Source organism: Neofelis nebulosa, chromosome 12 (assembly GCF_028018385.1).
Source record: "Neofelis nebulosa isolate mNeoNeb1 chromosome 12, mNeoNeb1.pri, whole genome shotgun sequence".
NCBI classification, from domain to species: domain Eukaryota; kingdom Metazoa; phylum Chordata; class Mammalia; order Carnivora; family Felidae; genus Neofelis; species Neofelis nebulosa.
The window spans coordinates 14,839,029-14,866,238 of NC_080793.1; the positions used below are offsets into that span (position 1 = coordinate 14,839,029).

General features: G+C 41.4%; 1 protein-coding gene across 1 annotated transcript in view; it reads left to right on the top strand.

Annotated features, from left to right (window-relative positions):
• The first annotated feature begins 945 nt into the window (after positions 1-945).
• The window catches only part of MEGF9 (multiple EGF like domains 9), a 90,944-nt gene continuing 64,679 nt past the window's right edge, over positions 946-27,210 (top strand). Inside the window, exon 1 of the mRNA XM_058694348.1 lies at positions 946-1,673. Within this exon, the coding sequence (XP_058550331.1) occupies positions 1,082-1,673 (592 nt within the window). The 5' untranslated portion in view covers positions 946-1,081. The remainder of the gene's footprint in view (positions 1,674-27,210) is intronic.

Sequence of the window (27,210 nt, forward strand, 5' to 3'; positions counted from 1 at the left end):
TAAGCCCTTTTCAGTACGTTACTTAATTCTCGTCTCCGTGACAGGTGGTGTGGGGGTGTTACGTGTCTATCATGCCCATTTTAGAGGTGAGAAAAACTGCGCTCAGGCCGCAAAACCACTCAGCAGGAAACAGGACGCTGAGGTTCAGTCGGGTCGGAGCCCATTCTCTCCGGGGGTGGGGGGGTGGGGTTAGGTTAAAGTGTGCACGTGAGTCTGTCTCCCCTACGCAGGAAGCTTGCACCTTCGGCTCCGGATGAGTCTCTAGTACCCCACCCCACCCCGTCCTGCCTGGCACAGCGTCCGGCCCGCAGCAGGTGTCTGATCGGGGCGTGGGCCTTGGTTCAGTGGAACTCTCAGCATGGGCCTCAGTTTCCCCATCCCTGAAATGGGAATGGCACCGCAGACCTCGCGGGGTCGAGACCAGGCTTATCTCGGGCAGCACAAGCAATGCTGAGCTCTACATCGTCGCTGCTGTCGCCCTCGCCCACGGCGGGGGTTCCAGCCCTGTCTCCACCCCAGCCCGGGTGCGTCGCCGGCGCCCCATTGTTCAAGAGGGCGGGGAAGCTCCCGAGAGCGGATTCCCCGCCCCGGGTCGCTCTCGCCGCCCAGTGGAGCAGACGACTTGGCCCGGCGTCTGCCGCGCGGGGCGCGTCCTTTGTCTGCTCCGCGGCGCCCGATGCCCGCGGCCCGCGCCCCGCTCCTTAGGCAGACAAAGCCGGGGCTGCCGCGAGCCCGAAAGGCTGGAGCGGGGCTCGTACCACCCTCCTCCCGCCTTAACTCCGCCCCCTCCCCTCGACGCCATTTGATTGGCCCGCGGGGCTACAAAGAGGCCGGGAAGCGGGTGTGTCACGTGGGCCAGCGTGACCGCCCATTGGCCGGGCGAGGCTGCCAATCGGAGAGGGCGGGCTGTCCGCGCTCGGCCCGGTCGCTCCCTCCGCGCTGGGGCCCGCCCGCGGGGCCGGCCGCCTGTCAGAGGGAGGTGGCGATGGTGCGCCCGGTGGCGGTGGCGGCTGCGGCGGCTTCCCTGGTCCGAGCGCAGGGAGGAGAAGATGACTGACCGACCGACTGAATGACTGAATGAATGAATGGAGGAGCCGAGCGCGCCATGAGGAGCCTGCCGAGCCTGGGCGCCGTCGCCCTGTTGTGCTGCGCCGCCGCCGCCGCCGCCGCCGCCGCCTCGACAACCTCGGCGGGGAATGTCACCGGTGGCGGCGGGGCCGCGGGGCAGGTGGACGCGTCGCCGGGCCCGGGGCTAGGGGGCGAGCCCAGTCGCCCTTTCTCTAAGGCGACGCCTCCCACGGCCCAGGCCCCGCGAACCGGAGCGCCGCGCACTACTGTCCACCGGCCCCTGGCTGCGTCCTCCTCAGCCCAGTCCCCGGAGACCACCCCTCCTCGGGCGACGGCCAGACCCGCCGCGACCACCTTCCAGGCGCCGCTCAGCCCCTCGCCCACCGCCCCCCCGGCGGTGGACCGTACGCCGACCGCCCCTCGCGCGACCACCGGACCCGCGCCGACCACCCTCTCGACGAGCACTGGCCCGGCGCCGACCACCCCTGTAGCGACCACCATTCCGGCGCCCACCACTCCGCTCACCCCGACCCCCGTGCTCCCCGGCGGCAGCGGCGTCCCGCCCACCCCACCTGCCACCGAGGCGCTCTCTCCCCCTCCCCCAGGTGAGTCTCCGCGCCCCTCGCCGGCTGCACCCAGCCCCGCGGCTGCCCACCCGGCTCCCAGCCCCGGGGTCTCCAGGGTTGGGCTGGGTGCCCGCGATTGACCGTCCCTCGCCCCAAAGTTTCCCCAGATCTCGACTCCCGGAGTGGGGGGGAGGTCCGGGCTCCAGCTCGCCCGCCCCCCCCCACCCCCCTCCCCAATCTGGAAAGTCTTTTGTCCCCCCCCTGGGCTGTGCTTCCCAGGGAGGGGGGCGGCTGCGGTGCGGAAGGCATCGCATCTCCCTTCCAAACGGGGCTTCCTGGCCTTCGTCGGAGACCCCCGAATGGGCGCAAACTTTTGGGTTCGGTTCGCTCGCCCTGCCTCTCCGCCGGGGTTATTTCGGGAAGTTTGAAAGCCAGCACGGTACCTCCTTCAACCAACGGGTCGAAAACTGAATGTAAGGGATTCCTTCCAGAGCTTCCGTTTCCTTGCTCATTTCTCCTTGTGTGTGTGTGTGTGTGTGTGTGTGTGTGTGTGTGTGTGTGTGTGTGTGTATACGATGTGCATGTGGCAGGTGGAAGAGATACTAAGGATTTTGTTTACAACAGTAGGACAGACCACTCGAAGCCAAAAAAGAAGAAGAAGAAGAAGAAGGAAAAAAAAGGCAGTGTAATCCATGTGTTCCCTGCAAATGACTGGATTCAGTAGGTCATTTGGGACAGGTGTGCATCTAGGTTGAGCATGCCCATAAATTAGGTTAAATCCCTTCCTTGCACCATTTTTTCTTCCTCAATTACAAGGTCAATATGTTTGCACAAATACACGATTTAAACAGAGATGCCCATTGCCTCTCCCCCCCCCCCCCCCCCCGCCTGAAGTTAGAATGTTCAGTTTGGAGGATGCTGATAAAAGCCAATATCTGTTTGAGTCCACAGAGAAAATAGGCTCTTCTTCCTGCTGGTTGAAGTCTCCAAGCAAAGTTAGAGACAACTCCTGTTCTTGTCTCCTTTGAATCTGAAGTGGGCTGGGACTAAACAAATAAGACCTGCCTTGTCAAGACATTAGACAAGAGCTTTTGAATTCCTTTGCCTGAGTCAGGGTGGGGATTTGTCCAAACTATTTGCCAAGCTGTACTTACATTAATGGATCTCTGACCTAATTCTTAGGCTCAGCGATTTACTGTAGAGTCAGGTATGGACTTTGGACTATAAACGAATTTGTAGAGAATTTTCCCACATGATTACGAGTCTTAATACAGTCTTGAATTTTGGGTTGGAGCTTGGCATTGACATCCGTAGGAATGCAGATTATTCAACCATAAAAAGCTAAGTTTGCATCTCTTCTAGCTTGAAGGAGTATATGAACTGGCTGGATTTTGACTGTACCCTTTTTTGGCTTTGGTATAGAGACATTGACATATTGCTGAGAGACAGGAAGCATAGTGGTTGAGAGTGTGGACTCTGGAGTCCATTCGCAGGTTTGAATCCTAGCTCTGCCCCATATTAGCCGTGTAATCTCGGGCAGGTCATTTAACCTCTCTTCAACTGGGAAGTGAAGATAATAATCGTACCTACTTCATAGGATTGCTGTGACGATTAACTAAGTTAATACATTTATGGTGCTTAGAACAGTTCCTGGTGCAGAGTAAGCACCATGTGTGTTAGCCTTATGATTACAATTTGTGTGTGTGTGTGTGTGTGTGTGTGATAGAAAGCAGTTGAGACCTAATAGTAATGTGATTTGTTGTTGTTGTTGTTGTAGTAAAATATTATAGAAAAAGGATGAATTAGATGTTCCAGAGTTTGAAGCACCCATTTAGGTAGCATTTAGGTAGTTGCAAGATCACTTATTTTGAATGGTGAGTATATGTTAAATAAGTCTGTGCAATCGATGTTATTTTACCTTTATTATTTTCATATTGTTATTTTTAAATCACAAAGTTAACCTTTAGTTCCAAACAATTCAAATCACCAGAAGTCTGCAAAGGAAAAAAGTGACAGTCACTGCTTTACTGTTTCCTATTTCCAGTCAGTCCCTAGAGGTTACTACTGTTAACAGTTTGATCTCTTTTCAGACATTTTTCTGGGCATTTTGGAGCGTACATATACAGAAGGGTTTTTTTTTTCCCCATACACAGAGGGTTTTTAAAAGTAGTTTTCAAAAACTCAAAATAATTCTACACATATTGTTTTGCAACTTGCTATATTCACTTAACTATGTATCATGGACTTTTTTCCCCCATGTCCATAGTTAAAGTCTACCTTATTCTTAACAGTTACATTTTTTGGCATAAGAATAATATAATTTTTTAAACTAATCTACTTATGTTCACTTAGGTTGTCTGGGATTCACTTTAAAAAGCACAGACAAGAACGTGTCCTTCCTTGTTAAGTCCATCATGTGCATTATTCTCCAACACTTCGGCTGTAGTTTCAAAGAATCCAATTTCAAAGGAAGTAAAGCCGGATTGATGAATATGTGCCATGTGCACTGTTCAAGGCTTGAGCAACTTCCACGGACTTACGTATACCTACGTCTCTAGTGGTCTTTGGGTGACAAAAGTTTTAGAAGGATGTCCAACTTCAGTAGCTCTTCTGGGTTTTTTTTTTTTTTTTCAGTGTTCTTTTTTTTTTTCTTCTGTGTTTTAAATTTAACATTGTTCATACTTTTTACATTGTTTGTGTCTTGTTCTCAGCAGCTGAACTGAGCTTTGCAGGCCTACCGATAGGTAGTTTTTGGCTTTACAATCAAGTATGGCCTTTTTATCTGAGTATGGGTTCTAGTCTACTTCAAACAGGGCACACGTCTCTTTGACAGAGAGAAAAGTTCTCACTGATCTTGAGAGACCTAGTTTGGCTTGCAAAGTTGGATTCTCTGGCATTCGGGAAGATGGTTGGTTGTACTGGGTATTTTATTTTAACGTTCCTGTGAGGACTGAATGCTATTGATAATATATTATGTGATTAGATGGGTCTTCTAGCTGCTGTTTGATTTAATAAGAATTTCTTTCACAGGGGTCTGGCTGAGAGCTCTTGCCTGCCCCTCAATTAGGGCCCTCTTTTGTTTCTAAGGACACTGATCTGCAAACTGAAACTAATTGCCCGGCAAACAGGCATTTTCCTCCCACAGACTTGGCAAAACATTTGGCTGATTGGTTGGCTGGGTAGGACATTCTGAGAAGGGTTAAGGGAGAGGCTGTGATGCCGGAGGATGGTAGTTATCAGCACTAAGAGACGGAGGTGGTGACAGACGTTTGATTTTTAAAATTATGGACCGTTAGGGCTAGATAGGAGTTTAGAAGCCACTGCCGCCTAGCATGGCTCTACATTTTAAAAACTTTTATTTTTATTTGTATTATTTTAGAGAGACAGTATGTGCGAGTGAGGAAGAGCGCAGAGGTGTGGAGAGAGAGAATGGCGAGCAGGCTCCGTGCACAGCACAGAGCTGATGCAGAGCTCCGTCCCGCAACCGTGGGATCGCGACCTGAGCCAAAACCAAGAGTTGGAGGCTCAACTGCCTGAGTACATCTCAAGAAATACTTTTAAGAGTTAGCTGAAACATTGGTCTCTGTGGTCAACACCGGCTGGTTCTGGTTCTGCCCTGTGGGGCCGTGCGGGACAAGGGTGCTCTCTCGGTGCCATGATAGTTCTTCAGGGATTTGGGGACAGTGATCACGTTGTCTCTGGGTCTGGACTAAGTAACTTCAGCTCCCTCAACTGTTCTTTGTGTGACTTGGTTTCGGATTCCCTCACCATCTTGGTCACCCCGCTCCTGGACTTTTCCAGTCTTTCTGCGTCTCTCCCAAAGTGTGGAGCCCAGAGCCGAACATAATACTTCAGATGTGCTCTAACTAGCTTGCAGTAGAGACGGCGGTTACTTCTTTACTTCTGGATGCTATGCTACTGTTGATGTAGTTAGTTCCTAATCACAGTAGCTTTTTTGGCAGCCACATTATGTTGTTGACTCATTGAGTCCATTAAGATAGCTGAGCCTTCAAAAAAAAAAAAAAAAAAAAAAACCACACACAAATACTAGTTGAGTGTCTCTCATTCTGGACTTGGAAATTCTTATTATTTTCTAAGGTAGGAACTGAGACATTTGGCAAACATGTAGATTTATTGTGTTAGATTCAAGCCATCCTTTTAGATCCCAAGTCTGTCAGTGTGCCCCACCCAGTTTATTCACATTCACCTACAGGGTGTTCCAATAGACAGAGTCTAAGGACAAGTTAGAGCAGGCTGATTCTTACCTCATAGGGGAGAGTGAATTTATGGATGATAAAATAGTTTGGAAGGGAAGGAGTAATGATTTAGTTCTCAAGGGTCTCTTCTAGCTCTAAAGTTCTGTGATGATTTGGGATATGTGATTCAGGGCACATCAATGGCCCCCAAAGAGGCTTGCTTAATAATTTATTTATGCTCTAAGTTAAGAGAATAAGCTTTATTTAAGCAAGCCTTAGAATTTAGAGCTTGAAAATTCTGACCAGTATGACATGTAAATAAAGGATCATGAATGGATTTTGTTTGAAAGGAACATTTTGGGAATGCAGGGCCCTCCTAACTCTACAGGGAAATGGTTTCTTCAACTTAAGATGCTCTGCTGCTAGGTTAACAGCATTATTTGCTTGTGGTTATTTAAGAAGATACCATTCATTTTAGGGACATACAAATTGTTCACGCTCCAAAGGTAATGTAGGTTCACTATCTTTTATCCAAAACTCGTGGTGCTGGATGTGTTTCAGAATTTAGATTTTTTTTTTTTTCTGAATTTTAGGACGTCAATAAATATACCCCAGTGAAGTCTAGGGCAGCCTCCTATAATCAAACATGAAGATATTTGCTGCAAAGTGAGTGTATATTTACAGTGAGTGGGGTAAATAAAGATCGTAAAAAGCCTTGCATTTGTTCAGGCCAGGCATTGCTGCCAAATAAGTTACAGAAAAAATTTTGGTTTCTCGATCTTCTGGGATTTGGGATCAGGTTTGAGGACTTACGGGCCACTGTAACAGTAATTGCAAACACATACAGTCCACACTATATTCCAGACAGTGTTCTGAGTGCCTTACGTACATTAACTTACTTCACCTTCCCAACAGTTAGGTACAATTGGGCTAGATACTATTATTATCCTCGTCTTATAGGTAAGGAAACTGGGGCTCACAGAGGCCTAGCTGTGGCAGAACCTAGATTCAAACTCAGTCATTCTGGTTCCAGAATCCATATTATTGGCCTTTAAAGAGATGTTTACATAGAAGAGAAGGAAGCCATTTTGCTAAGAATTATTGGTCTTGGATACTAATCTGAAAAAATTTCTACTGTTCTACTGGCATCTACTCCCTTCACTCCATTGTATGCTGTTCACCTCTTTGAATTTTCTGTTTTACAACTGTTTACAATTGTGGTTTTAAAATGTAGTTCTTATTCTTTCTTTGATTATATTTTAATATGGTTTGTGATAGAGAGATTTATCTGTAGTCTTTTTAGGGCCAGGCCCAGGCCCAGGGACGTCTCAAATTTACTGTATCTTATTCCTGGTTTAAGTGCCTAGCTCTCTGTAGAAATTCCTCAGTCAGATTCATTTCTGGAATAGCATAGTTAAACTCTAAAACATTAGTTTCAAATCTTCTTTATTATGACCCCAGGAAGCCTTTTGGCTAGTTGAAAATTTACACATTGAAATAATATAACTAGGTCTTTTTATCTTGATTTTTGAAAAAAGACCCATAAGCTTAAAGTGTGTTTTACTTTTCATCTCAGCATTTCTAAACATGTATATATTAACTTCCAGACATCCTGGCACCCTTATAAAAAGAATGGAAGAAAAGTATCACAGTACTGTTTTTACTGATGGGTAAATTATGGGTAGAGAGATTACTGCTCTAGGGCACTTAATAGATCAGAAGAGAATAGAAATATAAGATCTTGTTTAGCTAAAAGACAGTGTTAGATGATATTTTTAGTTATAAATAGCTTTAATTCATGCTTTTTGCCTTGATCTTGATTTTTATTTATTTACTGTAGATGTGATATAAAAATATTTATGACCAATGTTGAGGTTAGGTTACAGGCAACTGTGGTCACTTAGTCTCTTTTCAAGTATGCATTTTGGTTTATCTGTTTTTCACTGGAAACAGCTACCCAAACTACACTAGTAACTTTGAAGGGAGATTTTTAAAAATTGTGATAAAAAGATAATACTTGGACACCTACGTGTTTGGATCACAGTAAACGTTTATTCAAAATAATTATCCTTGTAGATATCTCTTTTAAGCACACTTGATAAATTTGTGTCAAAATAATCCTTCTGGTAATGCTACTGTTTCACAGATAAGTATTCTTGTCAAAAGAAATCTTTCCTATTACTTTTTATTTATTATGAAAAAAAAAAAACTTTCCTCTGTTCTCCTTGCTTATTTTTCATTTTGAATTCCTCTATATGTCCCTCTCACTCTTGTCTTTTATTCTTAGCCCCATCCATTCTTTCATGTTCTTTAAGGAATCAAATTATCCTCTCTATTTAACAATTTACCACTTTGTCCTCCTTCAGTGCCTCCTCAAAGCCCAATTCTTCCAAGAAGTCTTTCTGGAGGAACAAAAGATGTCCTTGAAGATGTCCTGGTAACAGGGTACACAGGGTTGAACACTTTGCACTCTGAACAAAACTTGACTGTCTTTCTCTGTGACTTTGACTTTTTTCATAAAGATTTGTTTTTAGTCTATTTAATTTAGGTTATTAAGCCCATTTGAGAAGAAAGTGTCATAATTTATACAATATTCAGGACATGGTATCATGGTATTAATTCTTTATGAAAAAAATGAGAGAAAAGTTTGTTTGTTTGTTTTCACTCCGGCCTCTTTTTTATTGCTCAGATTTTTCTCCCATTCTTTTTGTGGGGAACAATACAGAAAAAAATTGTCATAACAGAAGTTATCTGCCTCAAAAAAAAAATCAGGTACTTTGAATAAGTAGCAAATTTATTTTTCTATTATAAATAATATGAGTTGTGTTTGTTGGGTAGGTGGATTGGGGCCACATACCAATGTAAAAGGTTTAGTTTGGTTGAGAAACAAATGTTTGATCTTTTGAATGACAGAATTTCCTCTAGAAATCTAATTAGAGTTAATAGTGAACAGAGTGCTTCTAATAATTAACAAGTATGCAGTACGTCACAGTTACAAGGTACTTTGCGAGTCTCCAAGACTTTGGCATTCATATTTTGTTGGCTTCTGGGTATTATATGAGTGAATAAAGCCCTAACTCCTTTCCTCTGTTGGTACTTTTATTGGTGAATATTGACCAAACTTTTACAGGTTTTTGGATGGTTTCACATTTGATATTTTGTATTTCAAACTGTTGTCTTTTGGGTTTACTTTGTTGAATGTAAATCTTTTACTACCCTTAATTACAGAATGGAAAATGGCATTTGAAGAAGACGAATGCTTGCTTTATATTTTCTTTGCTAGGCATCCCGTGGGGCAGTTAAAGAAAGAGCCCACTAGTCACTAAAAGTAAATGTGATGGAGATGACCTCACAATGTAGTTCACAGGTGAACTATAGAACTTGATTGGGAAGGCTCATGTAAATTTCAATTTTTTTCAGATTGATATATTATTCACTTTTTTTCTAGTGTCGAAATCTGTTTGGAAATATCTTAATATACTATTTCAGGTATATTGCCTCAAATCAGTGTATTAGTAGCAAAGAGAGTTAATACCCTCACTTCTCATTTCCAGTCTAATATTTTACACTTTGGCTGGAACAGAATATTAACTGACATATTATTGTATGCCTAGTTACTTCTCAAGATTTTTTTTTTCTTTTACATACATCATGTCATTTAATTCTTCCACAATGTAATAGTTACATATTATTATCCTTACTTAACGGATGGCCAATACGGAGATCCAGAAAGGTAAAGTAGCTTGTTTGACCACATCCAGCTAATAAAGACCATGAGGTCAGGGACTTCTGTTTGTCTTGTTCACAATTATGGCCACAGTGTCCAGCCCAAAATAGATCCCCAATAAATATTGAATGATTGAACAAATGAAGAAGCTGTTGCTAGCTACACTATAGCACTATATACTTGCAGTATATTCTTGAGGAAAATAATGTAATCTCATGGCCTTTTCTCTTAGTTTAGAAATTGATTTTCTGGGGGGAACCTGGGTGGCTCAGTTGATTAAGCGTCTGACTTCAGCTCAGGTCATGATCTTGCTGTTCCCGAGTTCAAGCCCTGCATCAGGCTCTGCGCTGACAGCTCAGAGCCTGGAGCCTCTTTTGGATTCTGTGTCTCCATCACTCTGTGCCCTTCTCCCACTTATGCTCTGTCTTTTTCTCTCTCTCTCAAAAATAAACATTAAACAAATTAAAAAAAAAAGAAATTAATTCTTGGGGCACCTGGGTGGCTCGGTTGCTTAAACGTCCGACTCTTGATTTTGGCTTAGTTCATGATCTCACATTTTCTGAGATTGAACTCTGCATCAGGCTCTGCACTGACAATGTGGAGCCCGCTTGGGATCCTCTCTCACTCTCTCTGTCCTCCCCTGCTCTCTCTCTCTCTCTCTCTCTCTCTCAAAATAAATAAATACACTTAAAAAAAAAGAAATGAATTTTTTTCCTTCTTTTACCCTTCTTCACTCACAGGGATAGAATGAGAACTTACTTAGGACAAGCGGAGTTCTTTGAGATCTAGCAAATTACATCAATTACTGAGTTTTTGTTTCCTAACTTTGTTCCTTCTATTTATCTTAATAAAGGAAAAACAACAGTAGGCAAATGAACATCTGATAACTTTTGTAGAAAGAATAGCCACGTTGGGAAAGCTGAGCATTTGTCTGTAAGACAACGGACCCTGCGTTCTTTCTCAGTTCCCTCACCAGTTCTGTGATCTTGGGCAAGGAATTTCATCGGTAAAATGAGAGAGGTAGACTAGATTCGTGGTTTTTAAACTGTATTGTTCGGGAACCTGCGGTCCCTCAGGTGTGTTTGGGAGCCAGGATAGGGACTGAGGAGACCAAGTGGGTCTACTTCTGGGCCCTCCTGCCAGTCCTCTCACCCTACATCACCACCCACTCCGCAGTCAGCTCCGCTCTCATTTGGTTTATATACTGGGTTTGTTCTTTCAGTAAAGATTTTTGAAACAGGCATTCTTCTAGTCTAAACTTTTATAATAAAGAAATTATGGTAATCTCTGAGCTATTATTATATGGCCATTAAAATGCTTACATTACGTTTCGTAGCAATACACGTAGGAAGAGAGCAATATACAAAATGTGAAGTGGCTAAAGCTAAGTAATGGGATTATGGGTCATTTGAATCACCCTCTGTGTTTTTCTGAATTTTCCAAGTCTTTTTGTCAATCACTATATCCACTTTTAATTTTATAGTTATAAAAAATGAATAAAATGTGAAAGTGAGTAAAAAGCCGTGATAAGCTTGGTAAGCTTTTACTTATGTGAGATCAAGTCAGGTGATATTACCAGGGCTACTTTAATTTTTAATTCCTGACATTGACTCAGCAGTTTTGATCTGTAGCAGAGATATTTGCTTAGTCTCAGTGAGTCGTGGTTCTGAAGAAAATAGAATACAGAAGACAATCCCCAAGAAAGGAAACTATTCTTGAGGTCTGATGAATCTTAATCATAGGGTAGGATTGACCTATCTAAGATTTGGGACCTCCAGGGGAGGTTTAGCTGAGATCTTAGCAGAGGCTGAAAACAGAACTGGTTCTTTATCCATATCATTCTGTTTGGGGGCTTTAAAACATGCACTTAAAATTAATTAAAGTAGTTTAGTGAAATATATCTTGTTTAAATTGTGCAGAATTTGAATCATGGTATTGCTCACAGCTTTTACCAATAGAAGAGCTTTGATTATTTCTTCCTTTAAAGATACAGAGCCCCCAAAATTTGGTTTCGGTCTGTCCATATGTTTTGCAATTAGATCAGATGGGATTGCTTTTATACTGGTAATATAACAGCTGTTCTATAGGATATCCTTGCCAGGGAGACAGCTAAGCTCTGAGGGAAGGGAAAATTTATTCAATTGGAAAAGGATTGTGTTCTGCCTAGTCATAGGAAGAATGATAAGAAGTATGAGTGTTTTTAACCTGGCTGGAAAATGTTACTTAGTAAATTTTGGACTCTTTAGATAACTGATTTTCGTAACTTTTGTTTCAGTCTTAGACACTTCCTAGAAACTGGCATATTACCAGGAATCTTATTAGATTTTTATTATTTATTTTTAAAAATGGAGTGCTTTTACTTGAGGTATGTGAGCACAAACAGGAGATTAAGAGTAGCACTGTTAATTGTAAGGAGAGCATCATATTCTCTAGTTCCTTTTAATTTTGGAAATGGTTTTTAAAGGTGTGATCCTTAAAAAATATTCTAGGGAAAGTTTAGATGTTGTCTCTGAAGGAAAGTGGATGAACTGAGTAGCTTTTAGGTTCTCTTTGTCCCATCTATCATTTATAGTGATGTAATAATAGTTTGGGAAGCATTAATGGAAATAATAAGGAAAAGAAGGGATGTTTGGTATTTCAATGAGTTTATCCTGATTTATTTGTAGATGGAAGTTTGATTAGAGGAAGGTGTTAGACTTTTTTTTCTGCTGTAGATTATAGTCCTTATAATCCTACAGTATGTTTTCACTTATTCATTCTATATGAATCGCATTAACAATATAGCCCCATGATCCATTGATGTTGTGTGGGTTAATGAATAGTTATAAAGTATACCAAAAACACAAAGCAATCTAGCTGTTAGGTATTATTATACTGAATCGTTGGTGTATTGCCTGCAAACCTATCCTGTTGAACTGGTTTTAGTTTTTAAGTTAGTTTGTTGCTTTGACTTGTCCACAAAGGCAGGGCTGAATGGTTTAGCTAATCAGGAGAATAGCAGTTCAGAAGAACTAAATTCCAGTCGTCTTTCTATTCACTTTGTAGGTTCCTGAGCACATTTTTAAAAATGGCTCTGTGACTTAGTTTCTCTAACTATAAAATGAAGCCTGTTTCTTACTTTCAGTCTTCCAAGGTTTTTGAGAAGTCACACATACAGATTCTTGTGGGCTTTTTTTTTTTAATTTTTTTTTTAACGTTTTATTTATTTTTGAGACAGAGAGAGACAGAGCATGAACGGGGGAGGGGCAGAGAGAGAGGGAGACACAGAATCGGAAGCAGGCTCCAGGCTCTGAGCCATCAGCCCAGAGCCTGACGCAGGGCTCGAACTCACGGACCGCGAGATCGTGACCTGAGCTGAAGTCGGCCGCTTAACTGACTGAGCCACCCAGGCGCCCCTCTTGTGGGCTTTTCATAAATGCAGTGACTTTACAAATTCAAACTGTTTTCTGGTATTCTCTCCTGATTACATGGTTCATATTAGCTTATAATGTAATGTGAACAAGGTAGCTTTTGACTAAACACAATAAAGAAAATAACAGATGTATTTACATGTGGCTTCTTTACACAAAATATATTTTTATACTATTTTGTAGTTAACATATTTGTGTAATTAATGGACTGTAGTGGTATTTTCCAAAGCTTGGGATGCTTCAGTATTATTTTTCTTCCCATACAGGCTTGAGAAAATATAATAATCTCTCTCTCATATTAAACTTATAAAATAAATAAGCTGTTCTTTTGTAGATCTTAATATTACTTTTGATTGAGCTGTTTAGAAGGGATTCATTTAATATTTTTTATGATTATAAAAATATATATGTTCATTTTACAAAATGTAAAGAAGGGTAAAACAAAAAATGAACCCAGAGATAACAGTTAACATTTTAGTGATAGCTACAGAATTTTTTATACCTATATTTACTTTATCGCCCTCTCTGCCATTGGGATAATTCTATATGAATATATTGCTTGATACTATTCTTGAAGTATTAATAATATATTCCAAATATTTTAACATTTTAAAGTGAGACATCTTTCAAATGAAATTGAAAGTAGTAATATTGATGATATTATTTATAATCTAAATGATGAGTTTTAATTCTTTTAATTTGAATATTTTATTATAAACTCATAAAAGACATTTAAAAATTGTAAAGGAAGATCCTGTTAATCACGAAAGGTTTATCCCCCCTTTGGCATATGCAGACAAGTCACCTCCATCTGTGTGCTAAGTTACTGTAGTAGATGCTTCCTAATAGTTACAGAAAAAAAAATAACTAAACCATAAAGCTTTATGTCATTGGCTGAATTTAATATTTTATTTCTGCATGCATTGCCCCATTTCTCATAAATGAGATCACTTATTGGTTATGAAAACAGACGCGTAAGTTGGGTTTAGTACTCTTCTGAAGTCAAGTATACGACAGAAATAATTCAAAATGAGAAATAATTCATCACATTTAAATTATTTGTCATAGCACCAAAAAGAATGTGAATCTATTTTGAATAGAGATATCACATTCCATATGATGCTTGATACTTGGTACTCCTTGTCAAAACCAAACTGGCGACTCTTTTTCATGTGTTTTTTTCCAGTACAAGCGTGATTTTTCTTGGGTTCAAGTGGTCCCCGAAAGCCCAAAGTAGTCTGGAACCAAGCCAGGCATTTGATATTTTCAATTCACTGATGAAGGAAGTCAAAGTGCCCATCTGCCTGGTCAGATATTGCCAAAAATGGCTTAGGTGCTGTGCTAAAGAATATGCCAGGAAAAAAAAAAAAGGCTCTGGCATCCAGGAAATTGATCTCTAGTCTCTGAATTTTGTGAAGAAAAGGCTGTAACTTTTAAATCACTGCATTAGTGAACCATACAGCATTCTTTTTTTTTTTTTTTTTAATTTTTTTTTCCAACGTTTTTTATTTATTTTTGGGACAGAGAGAGACAGAGCATGAACGGGGGAGGGGCAGAGAGAGAGGGAGACACAGAATCGGAAAAAGGCTCCAGGTTCCGAGCCATCAGCCCAGAGCCTGACGCGGGGCTCGAACTCACGGACCGTGAGATCGTGACCTGGCTGAAGTCGGACGCTTAACCGACTGCGCCACCCAGGCGCCCCCGAACCATACAGCATTCTTAAGAGAGGATTAAACTAATGCGTGTGAAAAACTTGATTTAGCAGTGCTTAATAATCAGCACGTAGTAAACAAAGTTAGCTATCATTATTATTAATACTGTTTTTATTCCCTATTCGCAATGTTTAAAAAACAGCAGAGAGAATTTTGTCACTTCTAGACTAATAGATTTACCAGTTTCCCTGACACAGTCTGTAGAGTGGCAGGCAACCTATTGGTAATCAGGAAGACTTGCACATTGTCACAGACCAAGCTTTCCTAACGGGTGGTTCTAAGGTACAGGTAGGACCAATATGCTGAAACAACAGGCTACTTCCTGTCCTAGGTCAGAGTGGCCTATGTCAAGCCAGAATTATCCTGTGCTCTGTTGCCAGATACAACAGTAATGGTACTGCTCGGAACTGGGCTGAATGGAAGCTATTTTCAAAAAGCAAATGCAACGATGGGACTCTAGGGAATCCCTGAAACAACCATTGTCCCGTTCTGGCAGATGTATGATCCTCTGGGATCTTTTGTAGGTTTTGAGCCCTAGCCACAAATGACCCAGTAAAGTGAAATAAGACGGGGTCCTATAGGAAGACATGACCACTCAATTTTACATTGGTTGCACATTGAAATATATTTGAGAGCATGCCAAATGCAACATGCACATCCACAGTGCAAGTCACATAATCTCCCTGGGCTTCTGTATCTTTGTCTGTAACATGAGTATAACAGTGCCAACCTAATAGGGTTCTTGAGTGATGACCTAGAATTTAAACCCAGCTCTGTCTGACTTAAAAGTCTGTGCTCTTTTTTTCTTTTGACTAAACTATGTAGCATTGCCAAAGCAGATGGGAGTAGCAGAAATGAAATAAAGCATTCAGTGGATACAGAACACATTTGGAGTTCTGTTTTTGTCGCTTTCCCTAGCATCACCCAGCAAGCCCATACATTGTCCTTCTCAGCACTCGTTCTGAGTTACACAGTGACTCAGGTTTGATTTCAGTAGTTACTGTAAAAATCAAAATTAGATCAAATAGTGTTTCTCTGAGGTAGATATGGGTGTGGAGTAAGGGCGGGGAGAGGAAATAATGGTGGAAATTAGATGAAACTAAGCGGGTTGGCAACCATGATAAATGTAAAGCAGAACCGAACAGTAACTTAGCTGTGAGACTGTCTAATCAGCACCAGAAGGATTAGTGCTAACAGAGACAATGTAATGCTTATTAGCATTTGGCAAGAAATACCACACACTGCAAAATGGTAGTGTTGATTGTTCTTGACCTGACAATAAAGCCTTTCATCTTTAAGTTAATATGGACTCCAGATCAAGATGCTGGTGCAAAACAATATGTTGTAAAAAGTAGCAGGTGATACTTGATTATATAAAAGTCAGAGAAGAATCTCAGACTTGCAAATATGGTTCATAGTTCTGCCAGTCACCTGAGAATGTGTTCCTCCTCTTCATTTTATAAACTTCCCTCCTCATCCAAAGGTTAGTTGTCTCTTGGATCAGACACAGGAGAAGCTCTTATTTCAAGTATCGACCCAGCCCCTTCCGATCCGGTTGCAAGACATATTAACAAATGATATGCACAGTTTCCGACAGTTTGTATTTATTAGAAAGAAATAGCTTCCGTTTGTAGGACATCAAGACTCAATAGTAGCAATGTATATTATTATGTCCTGCAGTGTGTGAGTACAGTGGCCAGACTGAGCTATACGAGTCGCTGTGGAAGATACATACACAATGCAAAACCTGGTTATATCATTCTCCGAGTTAATTTCATATGATATTTATACTTCAGTATAATTCTCCTATTTAGTCACCATAAGTGATCCCAGCCCATAGCCCAAGTTTCTTAATGGGACTTATAACTTCTCCATAATCTGTCTTTGTCCTCATTTCCTACCACCCCCCCTTGTGTTTAAACTCCAGCAGAATCAAATTGCTTGTATTTCCTCCCAAATACCATGCTTATCATCATCATCATTATTATTAATAAAGCAATCATCTGTGGAAGTCTTATTCTGTGTCAGATACTAAGAGCTTTAAGTGAATTATCATGGCCTTGTTTAATTCTCAAAAGAACCTAATAAGAAATATGCACTATTATCCACACTTTACTAAGCAGGAATTGAGGCTTTGAGAGTTTCAATACACTGAGCAAGGTGTCATAGCTAGTAAAATGTAAAACATTGATTCAGATTTGTCTAGCCTCAGAGCCTCCTCTCTCTCTCTCTTATTTATTTTGAGAGAGAGAGAGAGAGAGAGAGAGAGAGAGCGAGAGCAGGGGAGGGGCAGAGAGTAGGGGAGAGAGAAACCCAAGTAGGCTCTGTACTGTCAGGGCAGAGCCCAATGCGGGGCTTGAACTCATGAACCATGAGATCACGACCTGAAGCCAGAGTCATACACTTAACCAACTGAGCCACCCAGGCGCCCCGAGAGCCTCCTCTCTTCATCAGTAAGCTAACTAACTGACTCTTGTTATTTTGCGTATACTTTTCCTTCTGCCTGGAATCCCCTTCTGTTCAGTTTTAATAAAGGCCTTAATTATAAGCAACAAAAAACAATGTTTGCTGAGTTAATCAGAAGTGGAATTTCTTAGGGGCGCCTGGGTGGCGCAGTCGGTTAAGCGTCCGACATCAGCCAGGTCACAAGCTCGCAGTCCGTGAGTTTGAGCCCCGCGTCAGGCTCTGGGCTGATGGCTCGGAGCCTGGAGCCTGTTTCCGATTCTGTGTCTCCCTCTCTCTCTGCCCCTCCCCCGTTCATGCTCTGTCTCTCTCTGTCCCAAAAATAAAAAAATAAAAAAAAAAAAAGAAGTGGAATTTCTTAAATTTTTTTTTTTTAACGTTTATTTATTTTTGTGACAGAGAGAGAGCATGAACGGGGGAGGGTCACAGAGAGAGGGAGACACAGAATCCGAAACAGGCTCCAGGCTCTGAGCTGTCAGCACAGAGCCCGACGTGGGGTTCGAACCCACGGACCGTGAGATCATGACCTGAGCTGAAGTCGGACGCTTAACTGACCGAGCCACCCAGGCGCCCCCAGAAGTGGAATTTCTTGAAAGGATATTGAAGATGTCACAGACTCCCTGGGGAACCCAATTCAGGACGTGGGACTAGAGCTAATGCTCAATTGTGCCACAGAGCGGTCCACTGGGTATGCCCCGGCCACGGCCACGGCCACCGAGTTGGGTGCTGTCCTTCGCACCACTAGCACTCGGCACTGGGTGTGTGGCAAGAGCAAGTGCTGCTGCCACTTGTCATGCTGTAACTGTCTTATCTACTGCCAGAGAGAGGACCTCATGCTCATTCCCTTGAGTCTTTAGTTGGTAATTCCAAGCCAGGGGTGGGTGTGATTGTTGGAGCCTCAGACACTTGCTCAGGCAAGTAGGGGTTGGGGGCAGGGAAGAGAATCATCTGGCACTAGGAACCTTTGTGGTGGGATAGCCAGGCTTCTTTCCCCAAACAGGAAGAGATTCTAAAACAGTGGGGGAATTATACAATGATACTAGGCTGCCAAAAACGTGATGCTGTCTGTCACATCCCTTCCTTTCACCTGAGAAATTTACTTGTCCTTGAAAAATATCATCCGTGCAGCCTGCTATACTGTTGCACCTTGTACATTCTAATGTTACTATAAATATCATAACTTTCAGTTACTTTTTAAACATGCTTGCTCTAAGTTTTAAATAATACTTAAATACTTCATACTTAAATACTTGTTTATGTAAATGACTCCGTTACACCTCGTCCTCAAGTAGCTTAGAGGCTGTCTCATTGATGTCTGTAGTCTCTAACATCTATCTAGGATAGTGTTTAGCACATAGTAGGTGCTCCATAAATAATCTGAACTGAATTGAAGTGGAAGCCCTCCTGTCCACCACCACAATGATGTAGGTTGCATAAGCGCAGGGATTTTTGTCTTTGTCTCTCTCTCTTTCTTTTCTTTTTCACCACTGTATCTCCTGAACCTAGATTGATTCCTAGCATGTGGTAGGCCCTCAGCAAATACTTATACAATAAACAAGTACTCCCAAATAGTAAATCATTTATTTCTGGGAATGACACTGTCAGAAAGATCAGTGAATGTAAATGGCAGACTCAAAGCACTCTGTCATAATTTCCAGTTAGACCACATACAGTGTTAAGCCAGAAACTGTCTTGTTCATCTCTGGTTACCTCTTCATCCTATTTAGAAGTATAACCTGAAAAGGGCAATTTGGGATTCTTTCCCAGACCTACCACAATAGTCACTAGCCACAAAAAGGGCCTAAAGTACCATGCCTACTTGACATGAAGCCTTTTTTTATCCCCCTTTGTATAACCAGTTATATTCTGAGATTGCATCTATTCTGGGAAGAAAGGGCTGTTGGGCATACTGTCTTGTATCTTGTATTAAAAAGCATAATAACCTAGGGCAGGTAGCATTTCACTCGGAAGAAACGAGGGAATGAAGGCTTGGAATTGTGAAATGATTTGTACAAGGGCAGTGGAGTAGCAGAGAGGTACTCCAGACCAGAGTTCTGTGGCTTTTAGACATTAGCTTTTTGGAGGGAACAAAAGGACAATTAAGTCAAGCTGAAAGAGAACTTGTGTTCAAGCTAAATTAAGAAGAATAATAGTAATTTATTATATTATATATATGATTTATTATTATATATTATTATTAATAAATTATTATTATTATTATTATTAGTAGTAGTAGTAGTAACTGTCATCTGGAGCCAGACTGCCTAGATTTGAATAATTTTCTCTACCACTTACTGTGTGACTTTGGGCTGTGCCTCAATTCCCTCATCTGTAAAATGGGCATAAGAATAGCACCTACTGAGCAGTGTTCTTCTAAAAATTAAGTGATAACATATGTGAAATACTTAGAATGCCTGAATAAGTAGGCTTCTAAATGTTAGCTCTTATTATTATCATTATTATCCTTTGAATACCTGCTTTCACTACTTTCAATCAGTTTAATTCTTCACTGCCTCTAATCCTTTCCATTCTGAATTAGTAGTATTACCCTGTTTAACAGAGAACCTGTGTCTGAAATGAGGTTGCTTGTCCGGTATTCACATAGCTGGGAAGTACTTGTTAGTTGGGATTTAAACCCAAATCTGTCTTATTTTTCAAGCTCTTTCTAAAGTAAGAATCTAAAAGGAGATTGAGTTTAATGTGCTCTATTGTGTTCTTCCAACCACTGTTTTAGCTTTAACTCATCTTTTTCCCCCTGCCACCTTCACTCTCTTCTGGTTTGTAGTCATTGTTTTTCTCTCCGTATCATATATGTTTGCCACCCTCATTGGTTTTCCACTTGATTCTTTGGATTTTTAGCAGAAAATTGTGCACTGTACCTAGAAGACCAAAGCATAGCCTTACATACTGACTGTCCATTTAAATTTCACTTTTATTTATTTATTTACTTATTTTTTGTTAGCCTAATTGATCTGCTCAGTGGATTGGTTTCCAGAAGAGAAAAGTTAGATATCTATTATGAGTCAGGTATGTAATTTTATACATTAGCTAGGATATCATTTAAGGGCAAATGGCATGCATCCAAAAACTAAGGGCCATTTCAGACAGTGTGAAAGTTTTTCAGATGTAGAGACAATATCAAATGATACTGAGTTGCTACAAAAGTTTGCCACTTAGTAAGTTACTTTTATGTCTATTAATCATTGTTTAACTTGTGCCTAAAACTTCTGTTGAAAAATTCCAAATGGTCTCCACACGTTTGGGGGGAAAAAGTATGTTTACTTCAGTCTGTTTTAGAGAGTTATTTTGCTTAGTATATGATCTTTTTTGTTAATAAGACGCCTTTTGGGGTACCTGGATGGCTCATTCTGCTCAACGTTCGACTCTTGTTTTTGGCTCAGATCATGATCTCACGGTTCGTGAATTGGAACCCTTCGTCGGGGTGACAGTGTGGAGCCTGCTTGGGATTCTCTCTCTTTCTCTCTCTCTCTGCCCCTCCCCCCACTCATGTGCCCTCTCTCTCTCTCTCTCTCTCTCTCAATATAAATAAATAAACTTAAAAAAACCACTCAAGCCTTTTAACAGTTTATTGGAAGGATTTCTCTTGCTAAGTTTATTTTAGTTGATAATCTCATGTAATAGGTCCCTTATTTAGAAATACACTTAAAATCAGTGATTAAGTACTCATCAGGGACTAAAGCCACAAGTGTCAGGAAGCTTTTACTTTCTATTTCCTTATTGCTTAACCAATCTGCAGTGGTACCTTCCTTTTGTTTTTCCTTCTCTCCTTCTCCCTCCTCCTTTTCTCGCCTTCTCTCTGCGCCCCCCCCCCCCTTTTGTTAACTAGAAAGGATTTCAGATCCTCTTTTCACCTGAGTTTTTTTTCTTGTCTCATGATGCTCAACTGGCCTTCAACTGTGTTTCACTAGGATGGCTCAGCTTAAGACTTTGCGTTCATTTTTACTTAAGTAATAGGGAAGAGAGTTTGCTCTTGTCAATAAGTTTACATTGGGTTTTTCATGTTAACAAAGTAAGATTCTTTTAGTCATTTATCAGATCATTGTTAATCACCTGCTGGGCCCCTAGTGCTGGGCTAGATAGATGCTAGAGAGACATAACACCTGGTTCCTGTCCTTGAGACCCTGGTGGAGGATACAGAAAATCAGAGCGCAGAGTGATAACTCCCATCCACAGTGGTATACGAATACTGCAAGAGCAAAGAGGAACTCTTCACCCAGACTTTTGATGGGGTGGGGGCAGAGGATATCGTCAGAGAAGCCTTTCTGGAGGAAGTTTTCTCTGAGCTGAAATAGGAATTAGTAAGGTGGAGGAGGAGGACCCTCTCAGAAGAGGGAGCAGCGTGTGAAAAAGCACAGGGGTAAGTAAGAAAGCACATGCATGGCCTATTCGAGAGACCACAGTCCTGAGTGGCTCTATTAGGGGAGGCTAGGGTATGTGAAGGTGGAGGAGACATCGGTGAGGGTCGAGGCTGGAATGGTTGGCAGCCGTCAAATAAACAAGTTTTTTATGTGTTATGCTCAGAAATTAATTCTAAAGGCAACGAAGAAGTGTAAGCCAAGAGGTGACATGGTAAGGTTTGTGTTTTTGTGTTTTGGATCAGCCTGGAAACTGCAGTGTCCTCCTAAAAGAGTAAGTGATCTCCAGCATAGATCATTAGAGGCCACCAACTGTCTCTCTAAATCTTTTCCAGCATTAGTTTTGGATTAAAGGGTTTACATGATAAGATAATGTAATAATAGGAAGGGGACACAAATTAGTTTTTCTGTCCTCTCTTATTAAGAAAACATTCTGCTTGTTGGCATAACACATAGACTCAGATGACTAAAATTAGGGACTAAAATTAAAGTCAACAATTGGTGCCGGGCGTCTTAAGGGAGCGGGTGTTGGGGAGAACAAACCCGAGTGCCTCCTGTATGCCAGGCACTGTGCTAGGAGCTGAGGGTGGGCTGGTGAGTGACTTCGGCATCTGCAGTCTGGTGGAGGGACAGGCTTGCATGCAAAGGCTTTAGGGCACTTATGTATTAGCCTTCTTCACGTACATTTTCACTTCCCATCTTACCTCATACCTTCAAAGTGTGGATGAGGGTAAGAGAGGTATTTTTTCCCCAACTTTGTCGAGCTATAATTGACCTATAACATTGGGTGAGTTTAAGGTGTACAATATTATGATCTGATACACAAATATTGCAAAATGTTTACCACAGTAAGGTTAGTTAACACATCCTTCACCTCACATAAGTACCATTTGGGTGGTGGTGTTATGGTGAGAATATTAAAGTTCTACTAAGAGAAGTGTTTAACTTAGTCGAGGTCATGCAATAATGAACAGTAATAGTTACAATTCAATGTTCAATCTACCTAACTCCCAAATTTGTTCCATTTTCTCCCCATCATATATACTGCTTCCTGACAAGGCAACATGAGCCTGAAGTTGTTTTCTTCCCTTCTCTTAATTCTTTCCAGTGCTACCAATATACCAAAACCAATATTGCCAAGCCTTGACGGATCCAGTTGTTGTTGGTTAAAAGTGCAGGCTTTAAAGTCTTAATGTCTGGGTTTAAATCCCAGGCCAACATTAATTACTAGAAGCTCACTTCCTAGAGTCGTGAGTACTTACAGGAGATAAGGTTGCTAAAGCACTTAAAGCAGTGAAAGCACAGGGAAGGACTTGAATAAAGACTTCTGGTAGTTGTTAAAATCGTCTTTGGAGGGGCGCCTGGGTGGCTCAGTTGGTTGAGAGTCCGGCTTCGGCTCAGGTCATGATCTCGTGGTTTGTGAGTTCGAGCCCCATGTCGGGCTCTGTGCTGACAGCTCAGAGCCTGGAGCCTGCTTCAGATTCTGTGTCCTTCTCTCTCTGCCCCTCCCCCCACTCATGCTCTGTCTCTCTCTGTCTCAGAAATAAATAAACATTAAAAAAATTTAAAAAAAATCGTCTTTGGAATAGCAACTCATCTATTTTCCCAACATTTGGGAAATTTTATTAAAATGCATTTAAATCAACCTACCTTATTCAGATTAATCTGAGTGAAGAAATTTTGCCTGGCATGCATACTTGAAATCTGACCTCCTGTTCAGGGGATCAATGAGTGGCCTTGCTGTCATAAACAGAAACCTAAGAAAATATGCCTGTAAAAGTAGCATCAAGACACTTTAAAACTTTTTTTTATTATGGAAAAATTTGAAAATATACAAAAGTTAACAGAATAGTGAAATGACCTCTCTCATACCTGTCACCCACCCAGACAACCATCAGGGCCAGTCCTGCCGACTCCATGCCTGCATCCACTTACTTTGCTCCTGTATTATTTTAAAATAAAATCCAGACATCTTATCATTTCATTCATGAATATTTCAGCTTGTATTTCTAAAATACAAGGGTTCTCTTATCTTTCTTAAATAGTCACAATGCTGTTATCATACCTAAACAGCAAGAAACGGAACAATTTCCTAATATCATCAAATATAGTTGGCTTTCTTTATGATTGAAGGGAGATCTTTGTTGTTTTTTTTTTTCCAGCTAAGTGTAGAGACTTGATCATTTTTTGGGGAGAAGTAATGAAAATTGGTAGCTTTTTTGGTTGTTGTTTCTGACATCACTAAATAATTCATACAGCCCAATTGAGGATGAAAACTGACAGTACGAGGACTCCTTGAATTGTTTGGGTAGAACTGGGGACAGATTATTGTCCAGTTTTTACACGTGAGTGAGCTGACTCAAAGAAATGATCTGTCAGTGGTCATATAAACTGCAAACACCTTGTGCTGAAATCTGTCATTTGAACCATGCTTATTCCATAAATATTTATTGAGTTCAGAAAACGTGCTATTTATATTTCTTTATAAATGCCCATGACCCACATTATTTTTATGACAAGGACATTCTTCTCTTTGATTACCTAATTTCTTCTCTCCTTTGTTGTCTTCGGATTTTAAAGTACTTCCTCCCTCCCCTGTTGTACCCTAGTTCTCAGCTGGGGGAGTGACTTCCGGGGAAATGGAGGGGAAATTTGGTCTCCAGCAGGGGGTCGGTTGCAACTAGGAAAACAGCTCAGGCAAACGGTCTATTGATAGCAGAACTTTTCATTATAAAAAGTTCTTTTCAAATTCCAGGATATTGGTTGCTTGGTCACTGAAGAGTCTGTACTACCATTCACTCGCACCCTGGGTGTCTGAGCAGACCTGGTTAGGAATGTACTCCTCATTTTGAATGAGAAAAAAGGATAGAGAAGCTGCGTCCAACATTGCATCACCTAAGTCAAACGTTCTACATGTGATATATAGCTGATACAAAGCATAGTCTTTTAGAATATGCCCTGACATACAAATAATTTTCATTTTGAGTGGTGCCATTTTTGACTACAGCCACAAATCTTTTAATATACATTAAAATGGGCATTGATGGGGGCGCCTGGGTGGCTCAGTCGGTTGAGCATCCCACTTCGGCTCAGGTCATGATCTCGCGGTCCGTGGGTTCAAGCCGTGCGTCGGGCTCTGTGCTGACAGCTCAGAGCCTGGAGCCTGTTTCAGATCCTGCGTCTCCCTCTTTCTCTGACCCTCCCCTGTTCGTGCTCTCTCTCTCTCTGTCTCAAAAATAAATAAATGTTAAAATAAATAAATAAATAAATAAATAAAATGGGCATTGATGAAAGCTCTTTCCTGGTCTCTGTAGGTGAGTAAAATTGTGTTAATGTGTCAAATCTGGTGGTGTCAACAAAATAGCCCAGTGTACCTACCTTTTTTATTCCCCTTCTTTAATTTTTAAGTCCTTGGGCCTCATAATTTCCCCCCAAAGTTTTGTATAAGGTCCGCTCAACAATTGGCAGAAATGATAGTGCTGATGAAACAGGGCTTTGATATTGGTTCAGTTATGTATCTGGAATGTTTATTCCCCTGGGCTTTCCAACTGAGGGAGCCCCACATGAACTCCTACTTTGGAAAATATCTGAGTGGGCAGACTCATTGGCCACATTGCCCTCATTGTCTGTCTTTGTTTACTCAGCTGAAAAGCTGTACTTGTCTCTTACACAGCCAGGCATGAACCTCAAGGTCTCAGACACTTTTAAAATGGGTAGAAAAATTGTTTGGGGAAGGGAAAGAATGAAAATTGTTATCAGATATTGACATAATGGGCAGTGAAGGTGCTGTCTTAGGGAAGAACATAATGATTTTAGGTGGTTATAAAGTACAACCCTGATAACATTTTTATGGGCCTGTTTTAATAGGGTCTTTGATTTTCTGTGACTTCCCTTCTGGGTAAGAGACATTGATAATTCATTGGCAAGTATGATTTGTTTTTGCTACAGGAGAAAACTAGGTTTTTAGGACATGAGCATACCTTTGGGCCCAGGTAATGATAAATTTCCTGTGGTCATAACAACATGCACATGCTCTTGGCATTTGTTTTTCTGGCTATCTTTATCAACTAACTGGATTATTTTAGCAGCTACTAAAAGGTCTGTTTGCCTTTATTCTTTTCCAATCCATTCTTTACACTGCAGCCCAAGTTACGTTTCTAAAATGTAGATCTAATCATGTCATTCTATCCTGTGTAAAATTCATCCATGGCTACCCACATGCCCTTGTGAAAGCCTGTCACCTGTCACCTGTCACCACTCCTGCCTCTTATTCTATACCCATGCCACAGTGAATTTTTCTCAGGTCTCTGTGGTAGTATGCTCTGTCTAGATTTCTTCCTCTGGAAAGTCTTAATTAGGTGTTTTTCACTGTGCAAACATATATACCATGTTTTCCCATAACATTGTGTGCATATTTCCAGTTTAGTGCTTATCAGACTATATTGCTCCTTTGTTTTTCTCTCTGCTGTAAGTCTGTAAGCTGTATGAGGTCAGGGACCATAGCTTTCTTCTACTTTGTTGTATCTCTGGCATCTAGAAATTCTATTCCTCATTTCTGGTACAATACTAATTTGTTGAATGATTGAATTAATCATCCTGTGCCCTGCCAAGAATCTTCTCTCCAGCAACCTCAGGGAAGAATTAGGGTTCTCTGTTTTCATGTTCTTTATGTTTCTTACCATCTTTTAGTCCTGTTCATTCATTCATTCATTCATTCACTCATTCAGTTACTTACAGAACATGACTTTGAACCTTTTAAACCTCCTAACTTTTCCCAGAAGCATGTGTAAAGAACATGTGAAAGGAAAACTAGTGCATATATTTATCATATGCTTCCTTTGTCCATTCTACCTAAAATTGCATTTCCCCAACACACATACCTCCAGTTCTTCCTCCTCTCCCCAACCTCTGCCATGTTTCCCTTCCCCACATCGCATTTTTGCTTTACCGTTTAACTACCTTCTAAACATTTTTTTTAAATGTTTATTTAATTTTGAGAGAGAGAGAGGGAGAGAGAGAGAGAGAGAGCAGGAGTTGGGGAGGGGCAGAGAGAGAGAGAGAGGGAGACACAGAATCCAAAGCAGGCTCCGAGCTGTCAGCACAGAGCCCGATGCGGGGCTCGAACCCACGAGATCATGACCTGAGCTGAAGTGGACCCTTAACTGACTGAGCCACCCAGTCACCCTGAGCCACCCAATTTAATTACTTTTTGACATACTAGATGTTTAACTTGTTTGTATGTCTCCCCACTGCTAAGATATAAGGTTGATGAGGGCATGAATTTTGGTGTATTTTATCTGCTGCTGTATCCCCAGCACCTGATACCCTGTCTGGCACATAGTAAGCCAATATATATTTGCTGAGTGAATGAATAAATTCATGCCCTTGGATGTACATTTCTTTTCCTCTTTACCCTTTCAGTGCACCTGATGCAGCCTTGCTTACAGTACTATGCTACTTGTTTTCTCTGTTTCATTTCTTGGACTTTACATTTAGTCCTGTTTTGAGGCCATAATTTTGGCTACCCCAGACAAAGATTCTATTTATTGATTTTATTGCCTTAGGTAACCATCACCCCACTTACATCTGACCTCTACATCTCCTAACCTGGATTCTGAAACCCAAGAGCCGTGTGTGTGTGTGTGTGTGTGTGTGTGTGTGTGTGTGTGTGTGTGTGAGAGTGCACATGCGT